Source organism: Geotrypetes seraphini, chromosome 11 (genome assembly GCF_902459505.1).
Source record: "Geotrypetes seraphini chromosome 11, aGeoSer1.1, whole genome shotgun sequence".
Classification (NCBI taxonomy): domain Eukaryota; kingdom Metazoa; phylum Chordata; class Amphibia; order Gymnophiona; family Dermophiidae; genus Geotrypetes; species Geotrypetes seraphini.
Window position 1 is genome coordinate 51,136,638 of NC_047094.1, and position 23,550 is coordinate 51,160,187.

Genomic DNA, 23,550 nt, shown 5'->3' on the forward strand with positions numbered 1-23,550 from the left:
GCTGGTTTTAAGAAAGATTCGGACAAGTTCCTGGAGGAAAAGTCCATAGTTTGTTATTGAGAAAGACATGGGGGAAGCCATATGCATGCCCTGTATCGGTAGCATGGAATATTGCTACTCCTTGGGTTTTGACCAGGTACTTGTGACCTGGATTAGCCACCGTGAGAATGGGCTACTGGGCTTGATGGAACATTGGTCTGACCCAGTAAGGCTATTCTTATGTTCTTATGACATTCTATGAGATGGGTATAAACTCAAGTTTTATCAGCCTCTTTCAGAATTTTTCCTGGACTCTCCAGCGGGATACCCAGACAAAGTAGCCAAGATCAGAGCCACTGTTCAGAGATTTCTGGATATAGCAGCCATAGAGCCCAACCTAGGGTCCAACTCAGGCTGTGGCAGATACTCAATATATACTTCATCGTGCCAAAGAGAGGCTCCAAAGACTGGAGTCCAATTCTGGACCTGAAAGCCCTCAAAGTTCTCCATTTCAGAATGGAAACTATGTGGTCTGTGATCATCTCGGTATCACTAGGGGAATTTCTGGCCTCTCTAGATTTGACGGAGGCCTATCCCCATTTTTCCAGAGCACAGAAGAAATACTTGAGGTTCCATGTTTTGTAACAGCACTTCAGTTTGCAGTTTGGACCAAAGGGGGAAGATAGGAGGCAGATGCTGGACTATGGGAGGTGCAGACAGAGGGGGAGAGGCCCTGAAGAAGAACAGAGAGATGGAAGATCATAACAGAGGAGGGAGAGAGAGGGAGTCCTGGAACAAAGGTGGTGGTAGGTACAAAAGAGAACTGACACTGGATCTGGGGAGGGTAAGCAGAGGGAAAAGACAGAAAGACCTGGATCCAAAGGAGATGGGTCTGGATTGTGAAAGAAATGTTGGATAAGAAAAAAAGAAAGAAATATTGGATGCACAGTGAAAAGGAAGTGCAACCAGAGACTCATGAAATCACCAGACAACAAAGGTAGGAAAAATGATTCTATTTTCAATTTAGTGATCAAAATGTGTTAGTTTTAAGAATTTATATCTGCTGTCTATATTTTGCACTATATTTGTCTATTTTTCTATAGTTGTTACTGAGGTGACATTGCATATTTTAAAGTCATCTGCCTTGACATATTTGAAAACCCCCCAAATATAAATGATGATTAACATTTTCTCTGCATACAGTGTGCTTTGTGTTTTTTTTAATTTTGTAGTTACCATTATGTACCATTACGTATTAATAAGATTATATTGTATATATATGAAAAATGGATAGAAGAAATTGCAATACAATTAGTATTGTTATTATGGCATGGAGTCAGGGGCGGAGTTTGGGTGGGTGGGGGCGGAGCTTTTGCCCCCCCCCCAAAACAAGAAAGCATTCCGCTGCCTATGATTTGGACACCAGAAAAGAAGACATGTTCGGCATACACCAAATACAGCAGTCCAGGAAAATAACCTCATACCAACTGTGAAGCATGGAGGTGGAAGTGTCATGGTTTGGGGATGCTTTGCTGCAGCAGGACCTGGCCAGCTCACCATCATAGAATCCACCATGAATTCTACCATGTATCAGAGAGTGCTTGAAGAATATGTGAGACCATGTGTAAGAAAATGAAAGCTGAAGCGGAACTGGACCCTGCAACATGACAATGACCCAAAACATACCAGTAAATCTGCCAAGGACTGGCTGAAAACTGAGAATGGAGAGTCCTGCAGTGACCGAGTCAAAGCCCTGATTCTAATCCCATAGAGATGCTGTGATTTGGAACGGGCTGTACATTCAAGAAATCCTCAAACATCTCACAGCTGAAAGAATTCTGCATTGAGGAGTGGGTGAAACTTTCCTCAAACCCATGTCAGAGAACACTAGCTATTAGGGTGTCCTAATTTATTCCTCAGTTAGAATACACATTTTTGTGGATATCTTATTTCTTGAATAAATCAAGGAAACCTTCTGTGGTGTACCTGCAATTACATCACTTTCTTTTCCAGAGATAAATAAAAAAAAAAAAGATTTGACATCGATATGTGAACATTCCTTAAGAAAGAACTGAATATTTTATGGGATGTCCTAATTTTTTCACATGACTATATTTATTCTTATTGTCCCTTGGATAGCTGTAAAATAATCTGATTAAAAGCAATGACTTGTTTTTTAAAAGATTGGTTTACCCTTTTTCCCCCCTCCTCATGATGAAAGCCCAGATGATATAGGCTTCCTTATTGCCTGACACTAAAATGAAAGTTTTCTCTGAGAAGTGAATCCTGTTTGTTGCTTTCATATTAGAGTATTAATTATTTCAGTATTTATATACCCCTTATAATCTAAGTGGTTTACAAACAGGTACTCAAACATTTGTCCTTATCTATCCTGGTAGGCTCATACCTGGAGCAATGGGGGATTAAGTGACTTGCCCAGGATCACAAGGAGTGGCACGGGATTTGAACCCACAACCACAGGGTGCTGAGGCTGTGGCTCTAACCACTACATCACACGCTCCCCGAATAGATGATTCCTACAATACAAGAGTGTGCTGAAAAGTTCTCAGCTCAGACAAGAAGATAATAACGTAGATATGGTTCAATAAGTGATCTAAAACAATGTCAAAATATTGAATTTTTTTTCTGCAAATTGGCACTTAACAAAATAAAATAACACTTTTCAGCTACTGAGTCAAAATAATGCTCAGAATTTAGGAAGTTGGTTGGGCTGAGAACATTTCAGCACCCCCCCTTTATATAACACAGTAAATGATGGTGGTTTAAGACCTGAATGGTCCATCCAGTTTACCCATTAGTTATTCTCTTTAAAAATACATGATTAAGTTAACTTGTCTCTTCATTTCAAAATTTCTGGGCCATAGACTAAAGTCCAACTGGTAATGTCCTAGGTTCCCTCACCCCCCACCCCCAATGATCCATCCCTGGAACTGGTTTCTAAGTGACTAAGTCTCTTGTTATGAAAAACACTTTAATAATATCTAATAGCTGCTTAAGGATAGTAGATGAATGCCCCATAAATTCCCCAGGATGGACTATCTGATGGGAAGACAGACACTATGGGCCTGATTCTATAAATGGCAGCTAAATCGATAGGTACCTACTTACTACATGCCATTCAAACTTAGGCGCTGTCTATAGCATTGAGCCTAGTGGTGCCTAACACAAGTTATGCACTGGTAGATATCAACAACGTAGGTACTGGTATATTAGTTTTCTTGGCTTGAAATACTGGTGTCTAAATCAATCCATGCCCAAACTCCACTCCTAACCACACCTACTTTTTTGTTAGGTGCCTTGGTGTTGATGACTACATGGTACTTACTAGCAAATTATATATTTTTTAATTTCTTAATCAATTTTTAATAGCACTTTCAATTGTGTCTATTAACTAATTTAAAAAATAATTAAGTTAGGCGCATACTGGTAGGCCCCATTTATAGAGTCAGGGCCTGTATCTCTTTACTAAGACTTCTAACTCTTGTTTTTGCTTATCAACAGGCTGATGGCAGTCCTGACTCAAAAATGTATTTTTATGATGTTGAATTAGACACAGTTACTTTCTTTGATTTCTGGAGTGGTCGAGCAGATAGTGGGGACATGCCATCCTTTTCAGGACAGGAGACAGATACAGAGTGGTAAGAAAACTCAGAATATAGGTCTTCCTGTAAAATAAACACAGACTCTCCCATAAAGGGTTCTGCTGTTGTGCTCAAGGTTTAAATGTTAAAATGATGATATTGCCTGTGGTTTGCTATCAAATGGGTATGATACCAGTGTTTATTCAGGGGTCTTTCTATAAAAAATTGAATTCGATTATTATCAAATTTATTTGGCTTGGCAAAACTCCTAGAATTGCTTTAGTATCTTTACAAAAGCCAATTAAGGAGGGTGGGGTAAATTTTCCAAATTTGTATAGGTACCATCAGGCCTATATTTTACGTCAAGGTATATATTGGGTCCTCCCGGAGCTCATTGAGTACACTCCTGATTGGTTATATTTGGAATGGCGACTCATGTTTCCTTTACATCTTTCTCATGTTCTCAGTATCAAGATGCCCAGATTATATAAAGAAAATAGAATTTTAATGGATACTTGGAAAACCTTACGATTTGTCAGTAACTTAACAGCTATTCCTATTAATAAATCAACCAATCAAACCATATGGCTAAACTCCAAGATTCAAATTGGGGGATTCAAGGTAGTTTGGAAGCATTGGATAATTGCAGGTATTCAAACTTTAAATGATGTTATTTCTAATGGTAATCTGCTTGATTTTACACAATTGCAACATAAATTTGGGCTTCATAAATCACAATGTTTTCGTTGGTTGCAATTGAAGCAGGCCATTCAGGCAGGGTTCCCTGAATGGAAAACTCTTAATACTCAATACAGTATGGAATTTTTATGTTTTCAGGCGGACTTTCTGGGTCAACAGGCCACGCAATGTTATAAAACTATTAGTGATTTGGTTAAAAAAAAGCCTAAAAATGGTCTTAGGGATATTTGAAGCATTGAGATTAAGCATCAGATTTCAGCATCTCAATGGCCACAAATTTGGTCTTGGAGAATAAGATGTACAATGTCAGTGTCTATGAGGCAAACGTGGTTTTTTTTGTTGCATAGAGCTTTTTGGACCCCAGTTAGATTACAAAAATGAAATAGTTCCTTGTCTAATAGATACTGGCATTGTAATCTGGATGTAGGGACTTTGGATTATATTTTGTATTATTGTCCCCATATCTTAGCCTTTTGGAATTCAATCTGGGATCAAATAAATTGTTTATTGGAAAATCATGTAGCGTTATCTTATGATACTGTGATATTTGGAATGTCCATGAGAAAAAAAGAGTCAGATATCATCGTGTAACAATAAACTTTTATTGATCATGACAGGAGTTGCCATCCAACATATTACTAATAACTGTAAAGACCACAGTAGACTTAACTTTAATTTCTGGTGGAATTCGTTGTGTCACCTATATAGAATGGAAAGATCACTGGCGGTACAGAATGGAAAGTATAAAAGTTTTATAAAAATATGGGAGCCATTAACATCTTTTTGTCATGATTAAATGCCATTTTTCTATTAATTATACACCACTTAGTTGAAGGAGGGAAGGGGTTCAATGGGAGGGTTTATGATCTTATAATGAATAATGGGCTTAGAAGGAGGGTGGGGGAGGGTTGCATTTATATTTATAAGATACACTGATAAGATGTTCAAGTGGTCTAATTAATAGTGTTTATTATGAATTTTGTACACTTGATGAAAGTTTAAAAATGAATAAAGAATTAAAAAAAAAATGTGGTTCATGTATGGGGAAAAGTAAAAGTTGAAGACTAGGATTGTTTTATAACTGTTTAATATCTTACATTTTTTCTTTTACTCTTCCAGCAGTGCTGTTTATATCCTGGTATCAGGGATAAAAACAAATACTGAGTCTTTCCACAACAAGTGCACAAGCAGAATGTGTCATCCATTCATTGGTTCATTCCACTGTCCAAGCTCTCAACACACAATTCCCCAGGACCTCAGCGATACCCTTCAGGGCTCGATTACTCTCATAGCCACATAATCTCTTTTTATACTGCAGTTGATTCTATATCCTGAGATCCAGCCGTAAATTTGTCCCTGATAATAAGGGGAGCATATCCCTCACCCTAAGAAGCTTACCTAGTTGATTAGCACAATTGTCCCTGATACCACTTCTTGGGCTTTTTCTTTGTGCTTGTACCTCTGTTGTTTTGTTATTTTAAAATATTACTCTTACTTTATTTCTCTCTATAGGGAACTCTTAGAAAAGAATGAGCTGCTGGGCCGAATCCCGATTAGTCATTTTTGGGACCAGAGTGAAACCAGACTGATCGTTTGTGAAGCAGTACTGTCAGTCCCAGACTCAGGTTCACATTCTCCTAAAAACAAAAAGGAGAAGAGAATTGCAAACTCGGTATGCCTGTACTTTTCATTACTGTAAATCACCTTAGCTGCTGGAAAACATTTTCATTAGATGACATTGAAGACAAGCCTTTTCTCCATTGACATTAGACTTATATCAGCCACTATGTGGAGAAGTCATCTGATGTTGAATTAACTTTCAGAGATTAGTAAAACCAGGAAGGTTTTTCAGAGCATGCACTAGTATTTTCTACTGCTGCTAGTCTCTTGAATCTTATTGGATATACTGGATCACTCTCATCATTTTTTCCTCATGGCATGCATTTAAAATTTTATTTCATTTATTTTCCTTTATCACGTCTTATAACATTATATAGGTCTTGTCACACAACTATCCTCTGCTCAGGCCTGCAGGCAGTTTAGCCGTGTTTTATTCTGACCTGTCGGCATGGCTTCCTCAGGAAAGAGGAAGGCCTTTCAGGTAAAAACAGACTTAGGCTTCTGCCTAATCTGCCCAGGCCACACTGAGATATGTTTACCAATAATGGGAGACACAGTTCAGGTATTGTTAAATTCTCAATTCTAGTCTTTATTTGGTAAGTGGCCTGAACACTGTCAGCTACAATCATGACATTCATAAATCAGGCAAAAAATAAAAATAGTTCACATGGTTGTCAGAAAGGCCTAAAGTCCAAGTATGGCATACAATAGCATTCCCCTGGACTTTCTCTGATTACAGACAGTCCTTTTCACCAGGGTTCAAGTAAACAGAAATGCCATGAAAATAAATTCCCAAACAGGAAAAGAAAAGTACATAACCATGGAAGGCAAAAATAGTAGCAAGCTTTGGAGATAAAGCCACAAGCTCCCCAGCTACTCTTGCAGGATATAATGTTCAGCTACCAGCGCTGGCTCTGTTCAAAGCTCTGGTGTGCAGCATCAACTGAGCTTTTCTGCCAACAGAGCACAGCAGGGTGCTTTAGATAAGTTGTTAGTGTTGCAGAGGCTTTATCACAGAGACTTCACAAGATAAAAGATACAGCTTCTTAGCAAACAAAACCTCTGGACAGTCACAGAGTAAAACAAGAGGTTTTCCTTCTCTTCCTAATTAGAGACACCTGGTCTCTGGTTACAGAGAGCCAGCACACCAACGCAGCTTAGTGAGACATATTCCTTGCTTCCCCTTTACTTATGGACTAACCTCCATTTCCTCTGGGGTGAAGCTGGCATCTAGAAACAATTCAGGAGTGTCCATAGCCTCAACTCCTACCAGGTTCTCAGCAGCTGGGCTCAGGCTGGGAAAGTCCTCTACCATATCCAGGTCCTCACTGCTATAATGTTGAGGAGAGAGACTCCTCCCCTCACCTTCCTCTGTCCCACCTGTGCTCCTTTTCTCCCTTCTCTCCCCTAATGTGATTCAGGGCTCTGCTTTTACATATGACATAGCCCCACCCCTCAGAGGGCGTAATAGGGCAGAGTATGGTACAGGGGTTCAAGAGGGAATTGGACAACTTTCTGCTGGAAAAGGGAATAGAGGGGTATAGATAGAGGATTACTGCACAGGTCCTGGACCTGTTGGGCCACCGCGTGAGCGGACTGCTGGGCACGATGGACCTCAGGTCTGACCCAGTAGAGGCATTTCTTATGTTCTTATGTTCTGAAAGATTGGTATGTGGAGAGGGTATTCTGGTTCTTGGTGAATGTGGTTATTTGGTATAGCACCATTTTTTCTAGGAGCTTCGATCCGAAGGGTAGGTTTGAGATTGGCCTATAGTTGCTTGGTGTGTCTGGGTCCAGGGAAGGCTTCCTCAGCAGGGGTTCAATCACTGCAGCTTTCCAGGATGTTGCTACCTGTCCCTTATGCAATGAGGCATTGATCAGGGGAAGGATCAATTTGATGAATGGGCTTTTTGCTGAGTATAGGAGGGAGTGGGGGCATGGGTCATAGGCTGAGGTGGCAGGGCAAAGTGAGTCCAGTTTGCTTTGAATTCTGCCTGCGAGACTTCATTGAAGTAATCAAGGGTTGCTACTGGGTTTTGTTGGTTTAGCGTACGGTTTGGAGTTATCCTGCTGTGAGTTGATGGAGACCTGTCGAGATTGTTTCTAATCTTTTCAACCTTCTCTTGGAAGAAGGAGGCAAAAGCTTCTGCGTCCACTCCTAGGATCAAATTGTGAGTGGAACCTTGGGCTGTTGAAAAGAAATTCCTGGTTAGAGAGAAAGATGCTTTCTTGAATTTAGTTACTGTCTCCACCACCTATTCTGGGAGACTGTTTCACACATCTACTACCCTTTCAGTAAAAAGTATTTCCTTAGGTTATTCCTGAGCCTATCACCTCTTAACTTCATCCTATGCCCTCTCATTCCAGAGCTTCCTTTCAAATGAAAGAGATTCAACTCATGCTCATTTACATCATGTTGGTATTTAGACGTCTCTCAAGAAAAAATCCGTAGTAACCCAAAAATCACAATAAATTAAAAAATGTTACTCAGCAACAGTGGGCTTTACCTAGATGTAGACGTCTCTATCATATCTCCCCTCTCCCGCCTTTCCTCCAAAGTATACTGAATGGAAATATTTGTTAAGCAATTCAGCCTTTTCTTTATCAGCTTCTACACATTTCTCCCCTTCACCTTTGAGTCTCACAATGCCACTTTTGCAATTCTTCCTATCATTAATATATCTAAAAAAATGGCTCGTCTCCCCATTTTTCTGTGACAGCTATTTTTTCTTCCATTTGCATCTTTGCTTTCCTGACTACAGGACAAGCCTCTCTTAACTTTTCCATATATTTTTGCCTGTCTTTCTCTTTCTGCGATCTTTTGTAGTTTATGAAAGCTTATTCCTTATCTTCTCAGCTACTACTTTTCAGAACAAAAGTGGCCTTCTTGCCTCACAAAAAGATTTGTCATCCTTACAATTACTCCTTTCATTTTTGCCCACTGCATTTCCACTCCTTCCAGATGTTCCAATCCAGACAATTCCTTGACGTAATACCCCATCCGAACAGTTAGTTTTTTTTAAAGTCTAGAACCTTTGCTTTTGAATGAGCCCCCTCTATACCCATCTTAATATTAAACCAATCCATGCAATGATCACCTGATGCCAGATGGTCACCCACTGTAACATAAGAAACACTTTTCCCGTTTACAATCACTAAATCCAGTATGACTGCATCCCACGTGGGTTCCATTATCAACTGCTGGAACAGTTCTACATGTACTTCTGGAAGACCCCACAATAGGGATATCCCAATCAACATCTGGCAAGCTAAAATCACCTACTAGTAAAAGTTCCCCTTTTTTAGATATATTCTGAATGCATATTAAATCTCTGTCCACTTCGGTCTGTGAAGGAGGTCTGTATATCACACCATGTAAATATATTCAACATTCCCTCTTTCCAAATTGATCCATACTGCCTCTTCCTTGTCTTGCAGATCCTGCAATTGTGTGGCTTTAATATGATCTTTAACATATAACGCTACTCCCCCTACTTTTCTTCCTACCTTTATCTTTCCTGAACAGATTATAGCCTAGTATAACTACATCCCAGTCATGGTTTTACGTGAACCACGCCTCTGTGATCGCCACTATATCAAACTCATCTTCTTCTATCACAGATTCTAGATTCAGAATCTTTTTTCCCATACTTAGAGCATTAATATATTCTACTTTCCAGACATTGCTCCCTTTTCCCATCCGTGTAGAGGTATTTTGTGATTTACTTATCTGTGGGTTTATACTCACCCGGGGGCTTTGATGACCCTGCCCAATCATGTCTAGTTTAAAGCCTTCTTCAGTAGATTCCGGAACTTGGAGGCGAGGAGGATGGCAGTTTTAATGCAGAGCTCCTCTCCCTGGACAATCTGCCTGCTTTTAAATATCAGCAGCAATGGGAGATCAATTGCTTTTACACCTAAGCAGCAACGGGACCAACCCACCAAAAACCCACAGTCTCGATCCTGCAAAAATATGAGCTCCACCCTCCCTGCAGTCCGCTAGGAAAATCAACTGCTTTTACACCTAAGCAGCAGCAGGACCAGCCACCACTACCAAGAGCCCTTTGCCCCGATCCAGCCAGGCATGTGAGCTCCTCCCTCTGCAGTCCATTGGAGAGATCAATCTACCTACTTTTAAATATCAGCAACAGTGGGAAATCAACTGCTTTTACACCTCAGCAGCAGCGGAACTATCCGCAACTACCAAGAGCCCACAGACCCGATCCAGCCAAGAGTGTGAGCTCCACCTCCCCCTGCAGTCCACTAGGAAGATCAACTGTTTTTTACACCTAAGCAGCAACAGGACCAGCCACCACTACCGAGAGCCCTTTGCCCTGATCCAGCCAGACAAGTAAGCTCTTCCCCCAGCATTCCGTTGGAAAAATCAATATGCTTGCTTTTAAATATCATCAGAAGTAAGAGATCAACTGCTTTTACACCTAAGCAGCACTAAGACCAGCCGCCACTATCGAGAGCTTTTGTCCCAATCCAGCCAGACGTGTATGCTCTTCACCATACAATTTGTTGGAGAGATCAATCTGCCTGCTTTTAAATATCAGCAGCATTGGGAAAACAACTGCTTTTACACCTAAGCAGCAGCGGGTCCATTCGCAACCACCAAGAACCCACAGACCCGAACCTGCCAGGAATGTGAGATCCGCCCCCCCTACAATCCGATAAGAAGATCAACTGTTTTTACACCTAAGCAGCAATAGGACCAGCCGCCACTACCGGGAACCCTTTGCCACGATCCAGCCAGACATATAAGATCTTCCCCCAGCATTCCATTGGATAGATCAATCTACCTGCTTTTAAATATCAGCAGCAGTGGGAGAACAACTGCTTTTACACCTAAGCAGCATTGGGACCAACCGCAACTACCAAGAGCCCATAGACCAGATCATGACAGGAGTGTGAGCTCCACACCTCCTGCAGTCCGCTAGGAAGATCAACTGCTTTAACACCTAAGTAGCAGCAAGACCAGCTGCCTATAATAGGAGCCCTTGCCCCGATCCAGCCAGGCATGTGAGCTCCTCCCCCTATATCCCGTTTAAGAGATCAATCTACCTGCTTTAAATATCAGCAGCAGTAGAAAAACAACTGCTTTTACATACAAGCAGCAGCGAGACCTACCGCAACCACCAAGAACCCACAGACCCGATCCTGCCAGGAGTGTGAACTCCTCCCCCTGCAGTCCATTGGAGAGATCAATCTGCCTGCTTTTAAATATCAGCAGCAGTGGAGATCAACTGCTATTACACCTAAGCAGCAACGAGACCAGCCACAACCACCGAGAGCACACAGACCCGATACCACCAAGAGTGTTAACTATTCCCCCCCTGCAATCCGCTAAGAAGATCGACTGTCGGCTCCGGGCGGCTTTCCCGCAGAGGAGAGAATCCTGTATTCACCGTGGGCCTCATCTGGGGCAGCCTCCTTGGAGCGGCTGGGGCACGGGCAGTGTGTCTGGGAGGGAATGCATGGATGGGAGAACATCTCAGGGGAGGAGACATAGGCATCCTGGGACTGTCGGCCAAGTCTCTTCCCTGAAGAAGCCCTTTCTGGAAACGTCAATCGCTCCTCCTAAACTTACTTGCTCCACTTCATCACTTCATCATGCTTCTATTCTTTTCTCTCCTCTCTTCTACCTTCCAAAGTATTTAGATCAATGCTGTCTTGTTAAAATGTTTATTTTATTTTTATTTTTCCTCTAACTCTACTTTTCACTTCTCTATTACCCTCCAGGTACTTTAGTTAGATTGTGAGCCTTCGGGACAGTAAGGGAATTTTTCAAGTACCTTTCTTATTTCTAATCTTAATGTATATTTTCTGTAAACCGCTTAGAACCTAACGGATGTAGCGGTATATAAGAAATAAATTACATTACATTACATTACATTAGCCAGCCGGCTGGCGAAGACACTTCTTGTACAATCCCTTTGGAACCTGAACTATCGGGTAGTGCATTCATTCCATCCTTGGCTGCAGAACTTAAAAATAACACCAACCCCCCTCTGCGAGGTCACCTGTGTGGCCACTTTCCTTGAAGTTCAGTTTGATTCTGCAGCCTTGCTGAGAACTTCTAGTTTTCTTCTGCTCGTGATTTTGTTTCTCAATTCCTAGTCTTTTATTTTCTTCGGTACCACGGGTTTGCCCTCGTGCTGCGCATCAACTCCGTGCGAGTGATCCTTCGGTGGGAGATTGCAGCCATTTTAAAGTTTGTCTGCTTCTGGAGGGTGCTCTGTAAGCCTGAAACTCCAGTAAGCCCTCTGGACAGCTTGCAGATTGGATTGGGTCTCCAGGATCGCGAGCCATCTCTCCCCTGGTTCTTCCGCAAAGGGGTAGAGCGCAGGCTGCTGCGGTTCCAAGGAGGTACGCTAGGATCGAAACCGCGCTGCGTGTCTTCCCTAATTCCCTGAGGGGTTCTGGTGGTCATGATCTGAGGTGGAGGGAAGGTGAGGCGGTCAGAAGACCTGAAAAATCAAGTTTATTCAGCTCCTGAGGTACTGATCTCCTTGCTTGAAATGTGTGTTGCAGGCTGCCATAGACTTTCATTGCAGCAGAAGTCTCTGTGATGTCTGTGAGTCACAGAGTTTGCCGATTTTGGGGGGTCTTCAAATTGGGGTTTTGGGGGGTTTCCCTGCATGCCTTGGTCCCCCCACCTATAAAATCCTAAAATTGCCATTTTTAGTATTTTCCTGCAATTTTTAATGGCTCTTTTTAATGCAAAATCGGTACCCGCGGCAGCCATCTTGGATTTTCTTAAAAGTTTTTAGAAGTATATTTTTGGGAATTAAAAGCTTTGTTTTTGCTCCAAACTTCACAGATGGCCACCTCAGGACAGGATGGCATGGATTCATGCCTTAGATGTGGTGGATGGTGGCCAGATTTGCGGCCATTTATCCTGTGCGCCGTGGGCCGCGAGCGGGGGTGAGACATGAGCAGATCCCGCACTCCCCTCCTCCTGAGAGGCCCTAATACCCTTTAAATCCACTGGAGTCATGATTGCTGCATCTGGGGCGCCTAAATTGGGCATGGATGGCGTTTTTGTGTAACACAAGTGCAATTTCGGGAAAAAGTCTCCTCAGTCTGCTAATCCTGTGAGATCTGAGACGCACAGAGCGGTTCCGGCCGTCGGTGACTGTTTTTCCCCAGATTTTGATGTTCTGAGGTATCTGTCTGGCCTGCTGCGATTTCAAGGGATTCTCTGCATATTCTCGGACATTGCGCTGGTGGTTGCCTATGTCATCTTGTCAGAGGGGCATGAGGAGTCCCCTGCTGAGCCTTGAGGCTCAGATGCTTGTTGCCTAGGCGGAGAAGCGTATGATGGTCTTGTCCTCCACTCTTGTGGCAGGGATGGATGATGTGCTGGTAGACTTCCTCAGTTGTCAGATTCTGGACCCGGGAGAATGGTCCCTGTCCGGGCTAGCGTTCAAAGCCATATTTCTTTGGAGGGGTCACCCCGCCTTCGATCTGATAGCGTCCTCAGGGAACCAGAAGGCAGACAGGTTCTTCAGCTGTCGACGGGAGGTCGGCAGAGCAGGGCTCGGCACTCTGGTTCAACCATGGACTGATGGGGAACTTCTGTATGGCTTTTCCCCATGGCTTATGATAGGGCCGTTCTGGGCTGGGTGGCATCTCACGCAGGTCCGGTGTTCCTAGTGGCCCCGAATTGGCCCAGCTGTCCTTGGTACGTAGACCTGGTGCAGTTGAGGGGTCTGTGTCTTCTTTGCCATTGGAGATTGCTCACACAGGGCTCGATAGCCCTTCCAGTTCCGGACGGGTTGGTCTTGCGACCTGGTGTTGTGCCTGTGGCCTTGAGGGCTTAGGACTTCTCTTCTGCTGTCATTGCCATGTTTCTTTATGGCAACAGGAATTTGATGGGGTTAGCCTCCGCGAAGGCCTAGAGGTGCTTTTCAGCCTGGTGTGCAGCAGTTCACAAGGATCCTTTGCCCCATCAGTGGCGCCTGTTCTGGCCTTCCTGTGGGCTGGCCTCAGGGAGCGTCTGGCGGTTTCTTCTTCCAGGTCCCCATGGCGGGACTGTCATGTTCGGGTCCCTCTTCTCTCAGGAGTTCTCAGGTGTCTCCCCAAGATGTTGTAGGCTTCTTATGGGGGGGTGGGGAGGCTGCGGCCTCCCTTGCGACTGCCGGGTTCTCCAAGGGATGTGAGTCTGGTTCTCCATTCATTGGCTCATCTGATCTATGAACCTCTAGATGGGATTTCTCTGAGAGATGTTGCTGTCAAGACTGATTTCCTCGTTATGGTCGCGTCTGCTCAGGGTTTGTCGGAGCTTCAGGCTATGTCATGCGGGGATCCCTTTCTCCGCATCACGGAGTCTGTGGTTGTTTTGAGGAGCGTGTCTTCTCTTCTTCTGCACGTGGGGTCAGCTGTCCACGTTTCCCAGGTAGTTCGGCTACCCATTTTTGTTCTGTCGAGTTCCGAGTCTAAGACCCATGTTTTGCAGTCTCTGGAGGTGTGGCATCTCCTATTGAGATGTCTTGAGACTACTAATAACTTCCGTCTATCAGACTATCTTTTTGTCCTGGTGGGCCCCGCATGCCAGAGTCAGCCTGCTTCCGAGGCTACCTTCTTGCGTTGGTTACATGCGGGCATTTCCGTGGCCCATGTGGAGGCATGGAAGCAGCCTCCCCTTGGCGTGAGGGCTCACTCTCACCCCCACCCGCGTCAGAGGTTACATCGGGCCAGGGCTCCCCCTATAAGAAGAAGGGAGCCAGGGCACGAGGTAAACCTCGGCAGCGTTTTTTGTTTTTGTTTCTTCTCTTTCAGGAGCGGAGAGGCAGAGGGGAAGGCAGGAGGAAACAGCCAGAGCAGGCTGTTAGACCGGGGTCGCGGCGAGAGTTAGCTCCGCCCACCCCCACCCGCGTCAGAGGTTACATCGGGCCAGGGCTCCCCCTATAAGAAGAAGGGAGCCAGGGCACGAGGTAAACCTCGGCAGCGTTTTTTGTTTTTGTTTCTTCTCTTTCAGGAGCGGAGAGGCAGAGGGGAAGGCAGGAGGAAACAGCCAGAGCAGGCTGTTAGACCGGGGTCGCGGCGAGAGTTAGCTCCGCCCACCCCCACCCGCGTCAGAGGTTACATCGGGCCAGGGCTCCCCCTATAAGAAGAAGGGAGCCAACGGCGCCCAGCCGTTCGGCGCACGGCGAAGGCGAGCGGCAAAGGCGCTCGCCTTAGCGAGAGCGCCTTTGCGAAGGAGCCTTGAGAAGGAGCCCAGACAGCAGCAGCAGCAAAATATTTTTTTTCTCTCTCATTACTCTCTTCTCGCTCTACCCTTTCAGCTAGCTGCACGCCGGACACCACTCATACACACCGAGGAACCAAAGGAGCAGGGAAAAAGAAATGGAGGCTGCAGGAACCCAGCGGAGCTACCCAGTGTACTGCATCGAGTGTCATATGTATGACTACCTCCCCTCCGGGAGGCAGGCGTACATATGCTGTCGATGTCAGGAACTGGATAGCCTGAGGAAGGAGGTCGGGAGACTGCAGGCCAGGGTCCAGGAGCTGGAAGGACTGTGCACCTTAGAGGAACCATGCTGGACAACGGAGGATACCACCGGAGAGAGTCACGTCACGGAGCAAGTAAGAGAGCTCGAGAAATTCATCGAGGAGGCCTGCAGGAGGGTGGTGGCTCAGGACAAACAGCACATCGGAATGGAACCAACAATTGGACAGAATCCACCAGACGCCATGAGAGTAGGACCTTGCGGAGGAGCTGGACAGGCAGAGGAGATAGTGACCCAACCGAACCCAGAGGAAATTCTAACGGATTGCGACACGGACCTGAGACCAGAGAGACAACCAAGGAAGGGGAAGTCTGCAATTGTAGTGGGAGACTCAATCCTGAGAGAAGTGGACAGTCACATAGCAGGAGGGAGAGAGGACCGACTAGTGACATGTCTCCCGGGAGCGAGAACGAAGGACGTCATTGACAGAATAGAGAGAATCCTGGACGGAGCTGAAACAGAGGAGACAGCGGTGATAATCCACGTTGGAACCAACGACATCAGCAGGAGGAACTACAACAGGACTACACTAACTGAGCAGTTCAGGATCCTGGGGAGGAAACTGAAGCTGAGGACAAGGAGGATAGCCTTCTCGGAGATCCTGCCAGTACCGAGGGCAGATGCTAAGAGACAGACCGAGCTGCAAGCAGTAAACGGTTGGCTGAGGAGATGGTGCGAAGAGGAGGGTTTCCACTTTGTACGGAACTGGACAACTTTTTGGGGGAAGAACAAGCTCTACAGGAGGGACGGACTGCACCTGAGCACGGCTGGGACGAGGTTGCTGGCACGCAACGTCCAGAGCAGCATTGACTTGGCTTTAAACTGAAGAGAAGGGGAAAGCCGACAGTCGACCTGACCTCGACACATCGGACCAAAGTATCAAACAAGGATACTGAACCAGAAATTTGTAAAAGAGGGCTCGGGACTGAGAGGGAACTTTTGGGAAAAGGACACAAGGACGCAATGCAGGGAGCCAATGCACAAACGAAACTAGCAAGCAGAATTAAGAGAGAGCAACAGGAGCCAGAGGGTCATCCAAACATGGGGGAGCAGGCTGAGGACAGCATAGACGCACCGCAGGATGGGGATGAACACAACAAAGCTCCGGGGCTGGCAACCCATGAGGAGGTTGGCAGGGGCGCCAAACCACGAGGAAAACCAGCGGAAAAGGCAAAAAACCAGGACTTAAATTGCCTATACACTAATGCTAGGAGCCTAAGAGCCAAAATGGGAGAACTAGAAGTCATAGCCAGTACAAAGGACCTGGACATAATAGGAGTCACAGAAACGTGGTGGACTGACGACAACAAATGGGATGTGGCCATACCAGGGTACAAACTCTACAGGAGGGACAGGACACACAAGAAGGGTGGAGGAATAGCGCTTTATATAAAGGACTCCATACCTTCAACCAGGATAGAAACAACAGTAAGGGCGGACGACTTGGAATCACTATGGATTAAGCTACCTGGAGGAGCTGGAGCAGACATAAAATTGGGACTGTACTATCGCCCACCTGGACAACCGGAAGCACTCGACCAGGACCTGGAGGCTGAGCTGAGGCAGATATGCAAAAGCGGAAGCGTGATGGTGATGGGAGACTTCAACCACCCTGGGATAGACTGGAGTATTGGACACTCAAACTGCACAAGGGAGACCAAATTCCTGGAAACCACGAGGGACTGTTTCATGGAACAGCTGGTCACGGAACCAACACGGGGGGATGCAACTCTCGACCTAATCCTCAATGGGCTAGGGGGACCTGCAAAGGAGGTGGCGGTGCTAGAACCCCTAGGAAACAGCGATCACAACATGATCCAGTGCAAGCTGGAAATTGGACCATCAAAGGTGAAAAGATCCACAGCGACAGCACTCAACTTCAAAAAAGGGAATTATGATGGCATGAGGAAATTGGTGGGAAAGAAACTCAACAGTAGCGAAAGGAAGATGGAGTCTGTAGAAAAAGCCTGGTCCCTACTCAAGGGCACCATGCAAGAGGCACAGAACCTGTACATCCCCAGATTCAGGAAGGGGTGCAAAAAAAAACCGAAAAAAAAAACCCAGCGTGGATAACAACTGCAGTAAAAAAGGCGATAAGTGACAAGAAAGCATCGTTCAAAAAATGGAAAAAGGACCAAACAATGGACAACCAAAAGGAACACAAAGAACACCAAAGGGAGTGTCACCGTGTGGTTAAAAAAGCTAAAAGGGAATATGAGGAGAGACTGGCGGGGGAAACAACAAACTTCAAATCGTTCTTCAGATATGTGAAGGGGAAGCAACCGGCAAGGGAAGAAGTGGGGCCATTGGATGATGGAGACAAAAAAGGAGTGGTAAAAGAGGAAAAAGAGATAGCAGACAGGTTAAATAAGTTCTTCACGTCAGTCTTCACGAGGGAGGACACATCCAATATTCCGGAACCGGAGGACATCGTAAATGGGGATCGGGATGAAAAGCTGGTCCAACTAGAGGTAAGCCAAGAGGATGTCCTCAGGCAGATAGACAGACTAAAGAGCGACAAATCACCAGGTCCAGACGGCATTCACCCAAGGGTACTCAAGGAACTAAGGAACGTAATAGCAGAGCCACTTCGCCAAATATGTAACCTATCCTTAAAAACTGGAGAGATCCCGGAGGATTGGAAAATTGCGAATGTCACACCCATCTTCAAGAAGGGTTCAAGGGGGGACCCGGGGAACTACAGGCCGGTGAGCTTGACCTCGGTCCCGGGAAAAATGATGGAAGCACTGATTAAGGACAGTATCTGTGAACACATAGAAAACAATGGACAGCTAAAGTCGAGCCAGCACGGCTTCTGCAAGGGTAGGTCATGCCTCACAAACTTATTGTACTTCTTTGAGGGGGTAAACAGACAGGTGGATAAAGGGGTATCCATTGACATCATTTACCTTGACTTTCAAAAAGCCTTTGACAAGGTACCGCACGAAAGACTGCTTAAAAAACTGTGGAGACACGGGGTGCAAGGGGAGGTCCACCGATGGATCAAAAACTGGCTGGCGGACAGGAAACAGAGGGTTGGAGTGAAGGGCCATTACTCGGACTGGCATGGGGTCACGAGCGGAGTTCCGCAGGGGTCGGTGCTGGGACCGCTCCTGTTCAATATATTTATTAATGACCTGGAGGCAGGAACAAATTGCGAAGTTATTAAATTTGCGGATGACACCAAACTCTACCGCAGGGTTGATACCATGGAAGACTGCGAAGATCTGCAAAGGGACCTAACGACGCTAGAAGAATGGGCCAAAAAATGGCAAATGAACTTTAATGTAGGGAAATGCAAGGTCATGCATGTAGGGAAAAAGAACCCGATGTTCAGCTACAAAATGGGAGGATCATTGCTAGGGGTAAGTAACCTTGAAAGAGACCTGGGAGTGATGGTGGACACGTCTTTGAAGGCGTCGGCACAGTGCGCCACAGCCTCAAGAAAAGCAAACAAAATGTTGGGTATCATTAAGAAGGGTATCACGACCAGGACAAAGGAGGTCATCCTGCCACTGTATCGTGCAATGGTGCGACCGCATCTGGAGTACTGTGTCCAATATTGGTCGCCGTACCTCAAAAAGGACATGGCGGTACTTGAGAGAGTCCAGAGAAGAGCAACTAAACTGATAAGAGGTATGGAAAACCTCTCATATACTGACAGACTGAAAAAGCTGGGGCTGTTCTCCCTGGAAAAGCGGAGACTTAGAGGAGACATGATAGAAACCTTCAAGATCCTGAAGGGTATAGAAAAAGTAGACAGGGACAGATTTTTCAGATTACGGGGAACCACAAGTACAAGGGGGCACTCGGAAAAACTAAAAGGAGACAGGTTTAAAACAAATGCCAGAAAGTTCTTTTTCACCCAGAGGGTGGTGGACACATGGAACGCGCTTCCGGAGGCTGTGATAGGCCGGAGCACGTTACAAGGCTTCAAAGAAGGTTTGGATAGGTTCCTAGAGGATAAAGGAATTGAGGGGTACAGATAAGAGTAGCGGTAGGTTATAGGGATAGTCTGGGACCATTGCTTAGGCAAATGGGCCTGATGGGCCGCCGCGGGAGCGGACCGCTGGGCGAGATGGACCTCTGGTCTGCCTCAGCGGAGGCAACTTCTTATGTTCTTATGTTCTCTCAAGTGGTCTCGCCTCAAGAGATTTGTCAGGCAGCCATGTGGGTTTTCCTTCATATTTTTTCCAGGTTTTACCGGCTTGATGTGGCAGCTATGGGTGTTGCAGCCTTTGCCCCTTCTGTTCTGGCGGCAGGCTCATTGGGCCCCCTGAGATTTGGGACTGCTTTGATACGTCCCGATAGTTCAGGCTCCAGAGGGATTGTACAAGAATGAAAGATTAGGTTTATTACCTCTGCTAATTTTCCTTCTTGTATATCTCCTCTGGAGCTTGAACTCCCGCCCATCTGTTTTGTCCAATTCGCAGGTCGCCTGCCAGTAACTGGTAAGTTGGCTTTCTCTCTTTGACCAGCCTCTCTAACATTTCCACAAGTGTCCTTTTATTTAAGCTTATGGGGTTTTAAGGGTCTTGGAGTGGTGCTCCTTCTGCTCTTTGGACTGGGTCTTCTTTAGTGACCTGTTCCTCAGTTTTGCAGATGTGAAATGTTTCAGTTTCTTATTATCCTAACTTAGCCTTTAATTGGCAGTTGTTGATTATGTATTTGGTTATCATGAGCAGCATTGATTTGTATCGCGAAGTCCCCGCATCCGCTCTCTTTTTCTTCTGTTTCCTGTTTGTATTATTTTGCTACCTACTGAACTTCAAGGGGAGTGGCCGCACAGGTGACATCACAGAGGGGGTTGGTGTTATTTTTAAGTTCTGCAGCCAAGGCTGGAATGGATACACTACCCGATAGTTCAGGCTCCAGAGGAGATATACAAGAAGGAAGATTAGCAGAGGTGAAAAACCTAATCTTTCATTCTTTGCTTCTTTGAGAGATGCACACCATCCCTGCTCTGCAGCCCTTGGAAAATGATTCCATGGTCCAGGAAGCTGTCAACGACACCATCCACGTAGCCACGTATTCATCTCCAGAATTCACGCTTCTCTGTCCTGGCCTTTAGCCCTCGATAGGGAGAATGGACAACAATACCACCAGCGCACCTGACTGCTTCACCTTCTCTCCCAGAGCCACAAAGTCACTTTTGATATGTTCGCAGGGGTACCTTGACAGTATCATTAGTGCCAACGTGGATGAGCAGCATTGGATAATAGTCATCACGCTTGATGAGTCTCGGAAAGCTCTCCGTAACATCTTGGATTTTGGCACCAAGCATACAGCATACCTCTTGTGGCATTATGTCTGGTCTGCAGATGGATGCTTCTGTACCCCTCGGAAGGGAATCGCCAACTACCACTACCTTATGCCTCCTAGTGGTCACGGATCCAGTAATTTTGGGGATTTCAAGCTTTGGTCCTTCCTCTCCTTGGGATGCTTTCATCTCCCTCACTTCCAGGGCAGCATACCGGTTCTTCAGTTCAAGGGTGGGAGGAGTCACAGTACCAATCTTGCAGGGTTCCGTAATCTGAGTCCTGCTGCCTTCCTTCAGCACAGCCTCTTCTTCCCCACTGCTGGAAATCTTTGACGCCTCATGAACCATTTCATCGATGTATCTCTCATTCTCATGGATGCTTCTCAGTTTTGCCACCTCCTCTCTCAGTTCCTTTATTTTCTTCATGAGAGATTCAAGCTGAAGACAACTTGCACATGGAACCATTCCCTCTGCCTGGGTAACATTTTCTGTCTGCACAGAGACAGAAGCTGTAACCAGAGCAACAGCTTTGGTGACATGATGTTTCCCAGCCATACTGTGGTGCAGAAGTACTTACACTTGGAAGAATAAATAAATGGCAGAGAAATGTTCCTGGTTGGCTGAAGAGCCTATAAATCAAAAAGCTCTGCCTTGTGATGGTTGGGAGGGAATTAAATTAACACCAAACAATAGACTGTCCTCAACAGCTATTTGTGCCTTAATCTGATATTACGCCCTGAAATGTAACTTAAAACACTAAAAAAAAACAAAAAAAAACACTAATTTAGGCTAAAACACTGTTTTGTATGAAACCCTAACAGAGACTCTAAAGGCTTCACTATTGCCTAACTGATTTTGCTGAGCTAAAAAAGAGAACTACAATGATATAACATATAATGATATAACCTACAATGATATAACCAAGTTTACCTTTCCCAAGTTTGAATGCCTTCAGGCAAGATATTCCAATGGCTTTTCTTTTTCTCCTTAGCAGAGTAGATCCTCCCTCAGTAGTACCTCTTCAGGTATGGGGGAAAAGGGTGAGTTTCCAGATCTGGTGAGAAGGCTTTGGGGGTTAGGTGTTTCAGGTTTGTGCTGATTGTCCTTGTTAAGATCAGCCGCAGAAATGTGAAGGGTAATTTAAGAGTAGTACAAGAGTAATTTGAGTTTAGGGATGGGTGGGCTGTGGGAGGATGGTTGGGCAGAGGCAGAAAATAGTTCACAGGATACTTTGAAAACTATATTTAATGTTGAGCCTCTGGAACCTCTCTCTTAGAACCAGGGTTATGCAGTAGGCCAGCATTCCTCTCAAGGCTTCACCTGTGGAGTGATCTCTTAAGAAAGTTCTTCGGCCCTAAATAGAAGAACAACTTCCTTTGTTTTCCCTCCAATCTCTCTCATATGGGGGGTATCTACTCAAATTTTGTCAAGATCATGTCAGCATGATCTTCATTGTGTTTTTCTGGCCCCGCCAAGTGGAGCTTCCAGTACTACTGGAACTTTTATCTAGGAAGCCATGGAAATTTGAACTGTTTCCAACCCTGCTGCTGCAGAACTAGGGTTCCCTCTTTCATCCCTCTGATGGTACGGTTTCTTTCTCCAACCATGTAGGTTCTTACCAGCTCTCATCTACTGTATCAGATGTTATCCAGGCTTCCAGAAAGCCACCTACTCAGAGGTGTTACCATTTTAAGTGAACACAGTTCTCTTCCTGGTGCACATTACATTCTCTCCAGCCTATCTTCTGTCCTCTTCCATCCATTTTGGACTACTTTTGACAGTTTTTTAACTTTGGTCTAAAAACAAATTCAATTAGAGTACATTTGAATGCTATCACGGTTTTCCATACACCCTTGGATGACAACCCCTTGTCTGTTCATCCTTTAATGGTGCTTTCATGAAAGGTTTACTTCATACCAAATTTCCTATGAAGCTACCTGTAGTTGCTTGGGATCTCAATGTGGTTCTTTCAGTATTTAAGAAGTCGCCTTTTGAACCACTTCAATCATGCTCCTTCAGACTTCTTACTTGGAAGGTGCTTTTTCTTGTAGCTCTCACATTCATTTGAAGAGTTAGCAACCTTCATGCCCTTGTTTCAGATCGACCTTATCCTTTGAATACATCCAAATTCCTGTCTAAGGTAGTCTCAGAATTCCACCTAAATAAATCTATCACATTCACCTTAGAGAAGCAACACTCCATACTTCATACTACAAGCACTTTAGCAAACTAGCTGGACCAAACCAAGCCTTCCAACTTTTTGTTGCTTCTGATCCCAACAGACAAGGAGTTCTTGTTACAAAGCAAACAGCTTCATCTTGGTTGGCTGATTGTATCTCCTTCACCTATGTTTAGGCTGGGATGACGCTTCAAGGCTGTATCACAACACACATTGTGTGAGCAAAGATGACTTCAGTGTAGCTCACTTTTGCTCTTCTTCTATTGAAGAAATCTGCAAAGTGGCTTCATGGTCCTCAATACATACGTTTACCTCCCATTATTGTCTGGAACAAAACACCAGAATAGAGATTTGGTTTGGACAAGCAGTTCTGTAGAATCTTTTCACTTCCTGAGAGCCAACTTTTCCTCCCACTCTTTTGTATTGTGCCAAGCTCATGTTTATTCAGTATCTAAACTTTTCTCAAGTCATAACCCTTGCAACTAGGGATTTTGACATTTGACATGTGAGAATATTATAATTCCTTGTCTTCAGAGAAAACAGATACTACCTGTAGCAAGTGTTCTCCAAGGACAGCAAGCATATATTCTCATAACCCGCCCACCTCCCCTGGTTGGTTTCTTAGCTTTTTTGCTATACTGATGGTCCCACGCGTTGATTTTGGATGGGAAGGCATGTGCACAGTGGGGGTAC

The 23,550-nt window shown here is 45.0% G+C and overlaps 1 protein-coding gene across 3 annotated transcripts in view; it reads left to right on the top strand.

Moving 5' to 3' along the window:
* IFT140 (intraflagellar transport 140) overlaps positions 1–23,550 on the top strand; it is a 478,284-nt gene that overhangs the window by 219,048 nt on the left and 235,686 nt on the right. For all 3 annotated transcript variants that reach the window (XM_033914590.1, XM_033914591.1, XM_033914593.1), the window contains exons 15-16: positions 3,502–3,638; positions 5,793–5,952. In XM_033914590.1, the coding sequence (XP_033770481.1) occupies positions 3,502–3,638; positions 5,793–5,952 (297 nt within the window). The remainder of the gene's footprint in view (positions 1–3,501; positions 3,639–5,792; positions 5,953–23,550) is intronic.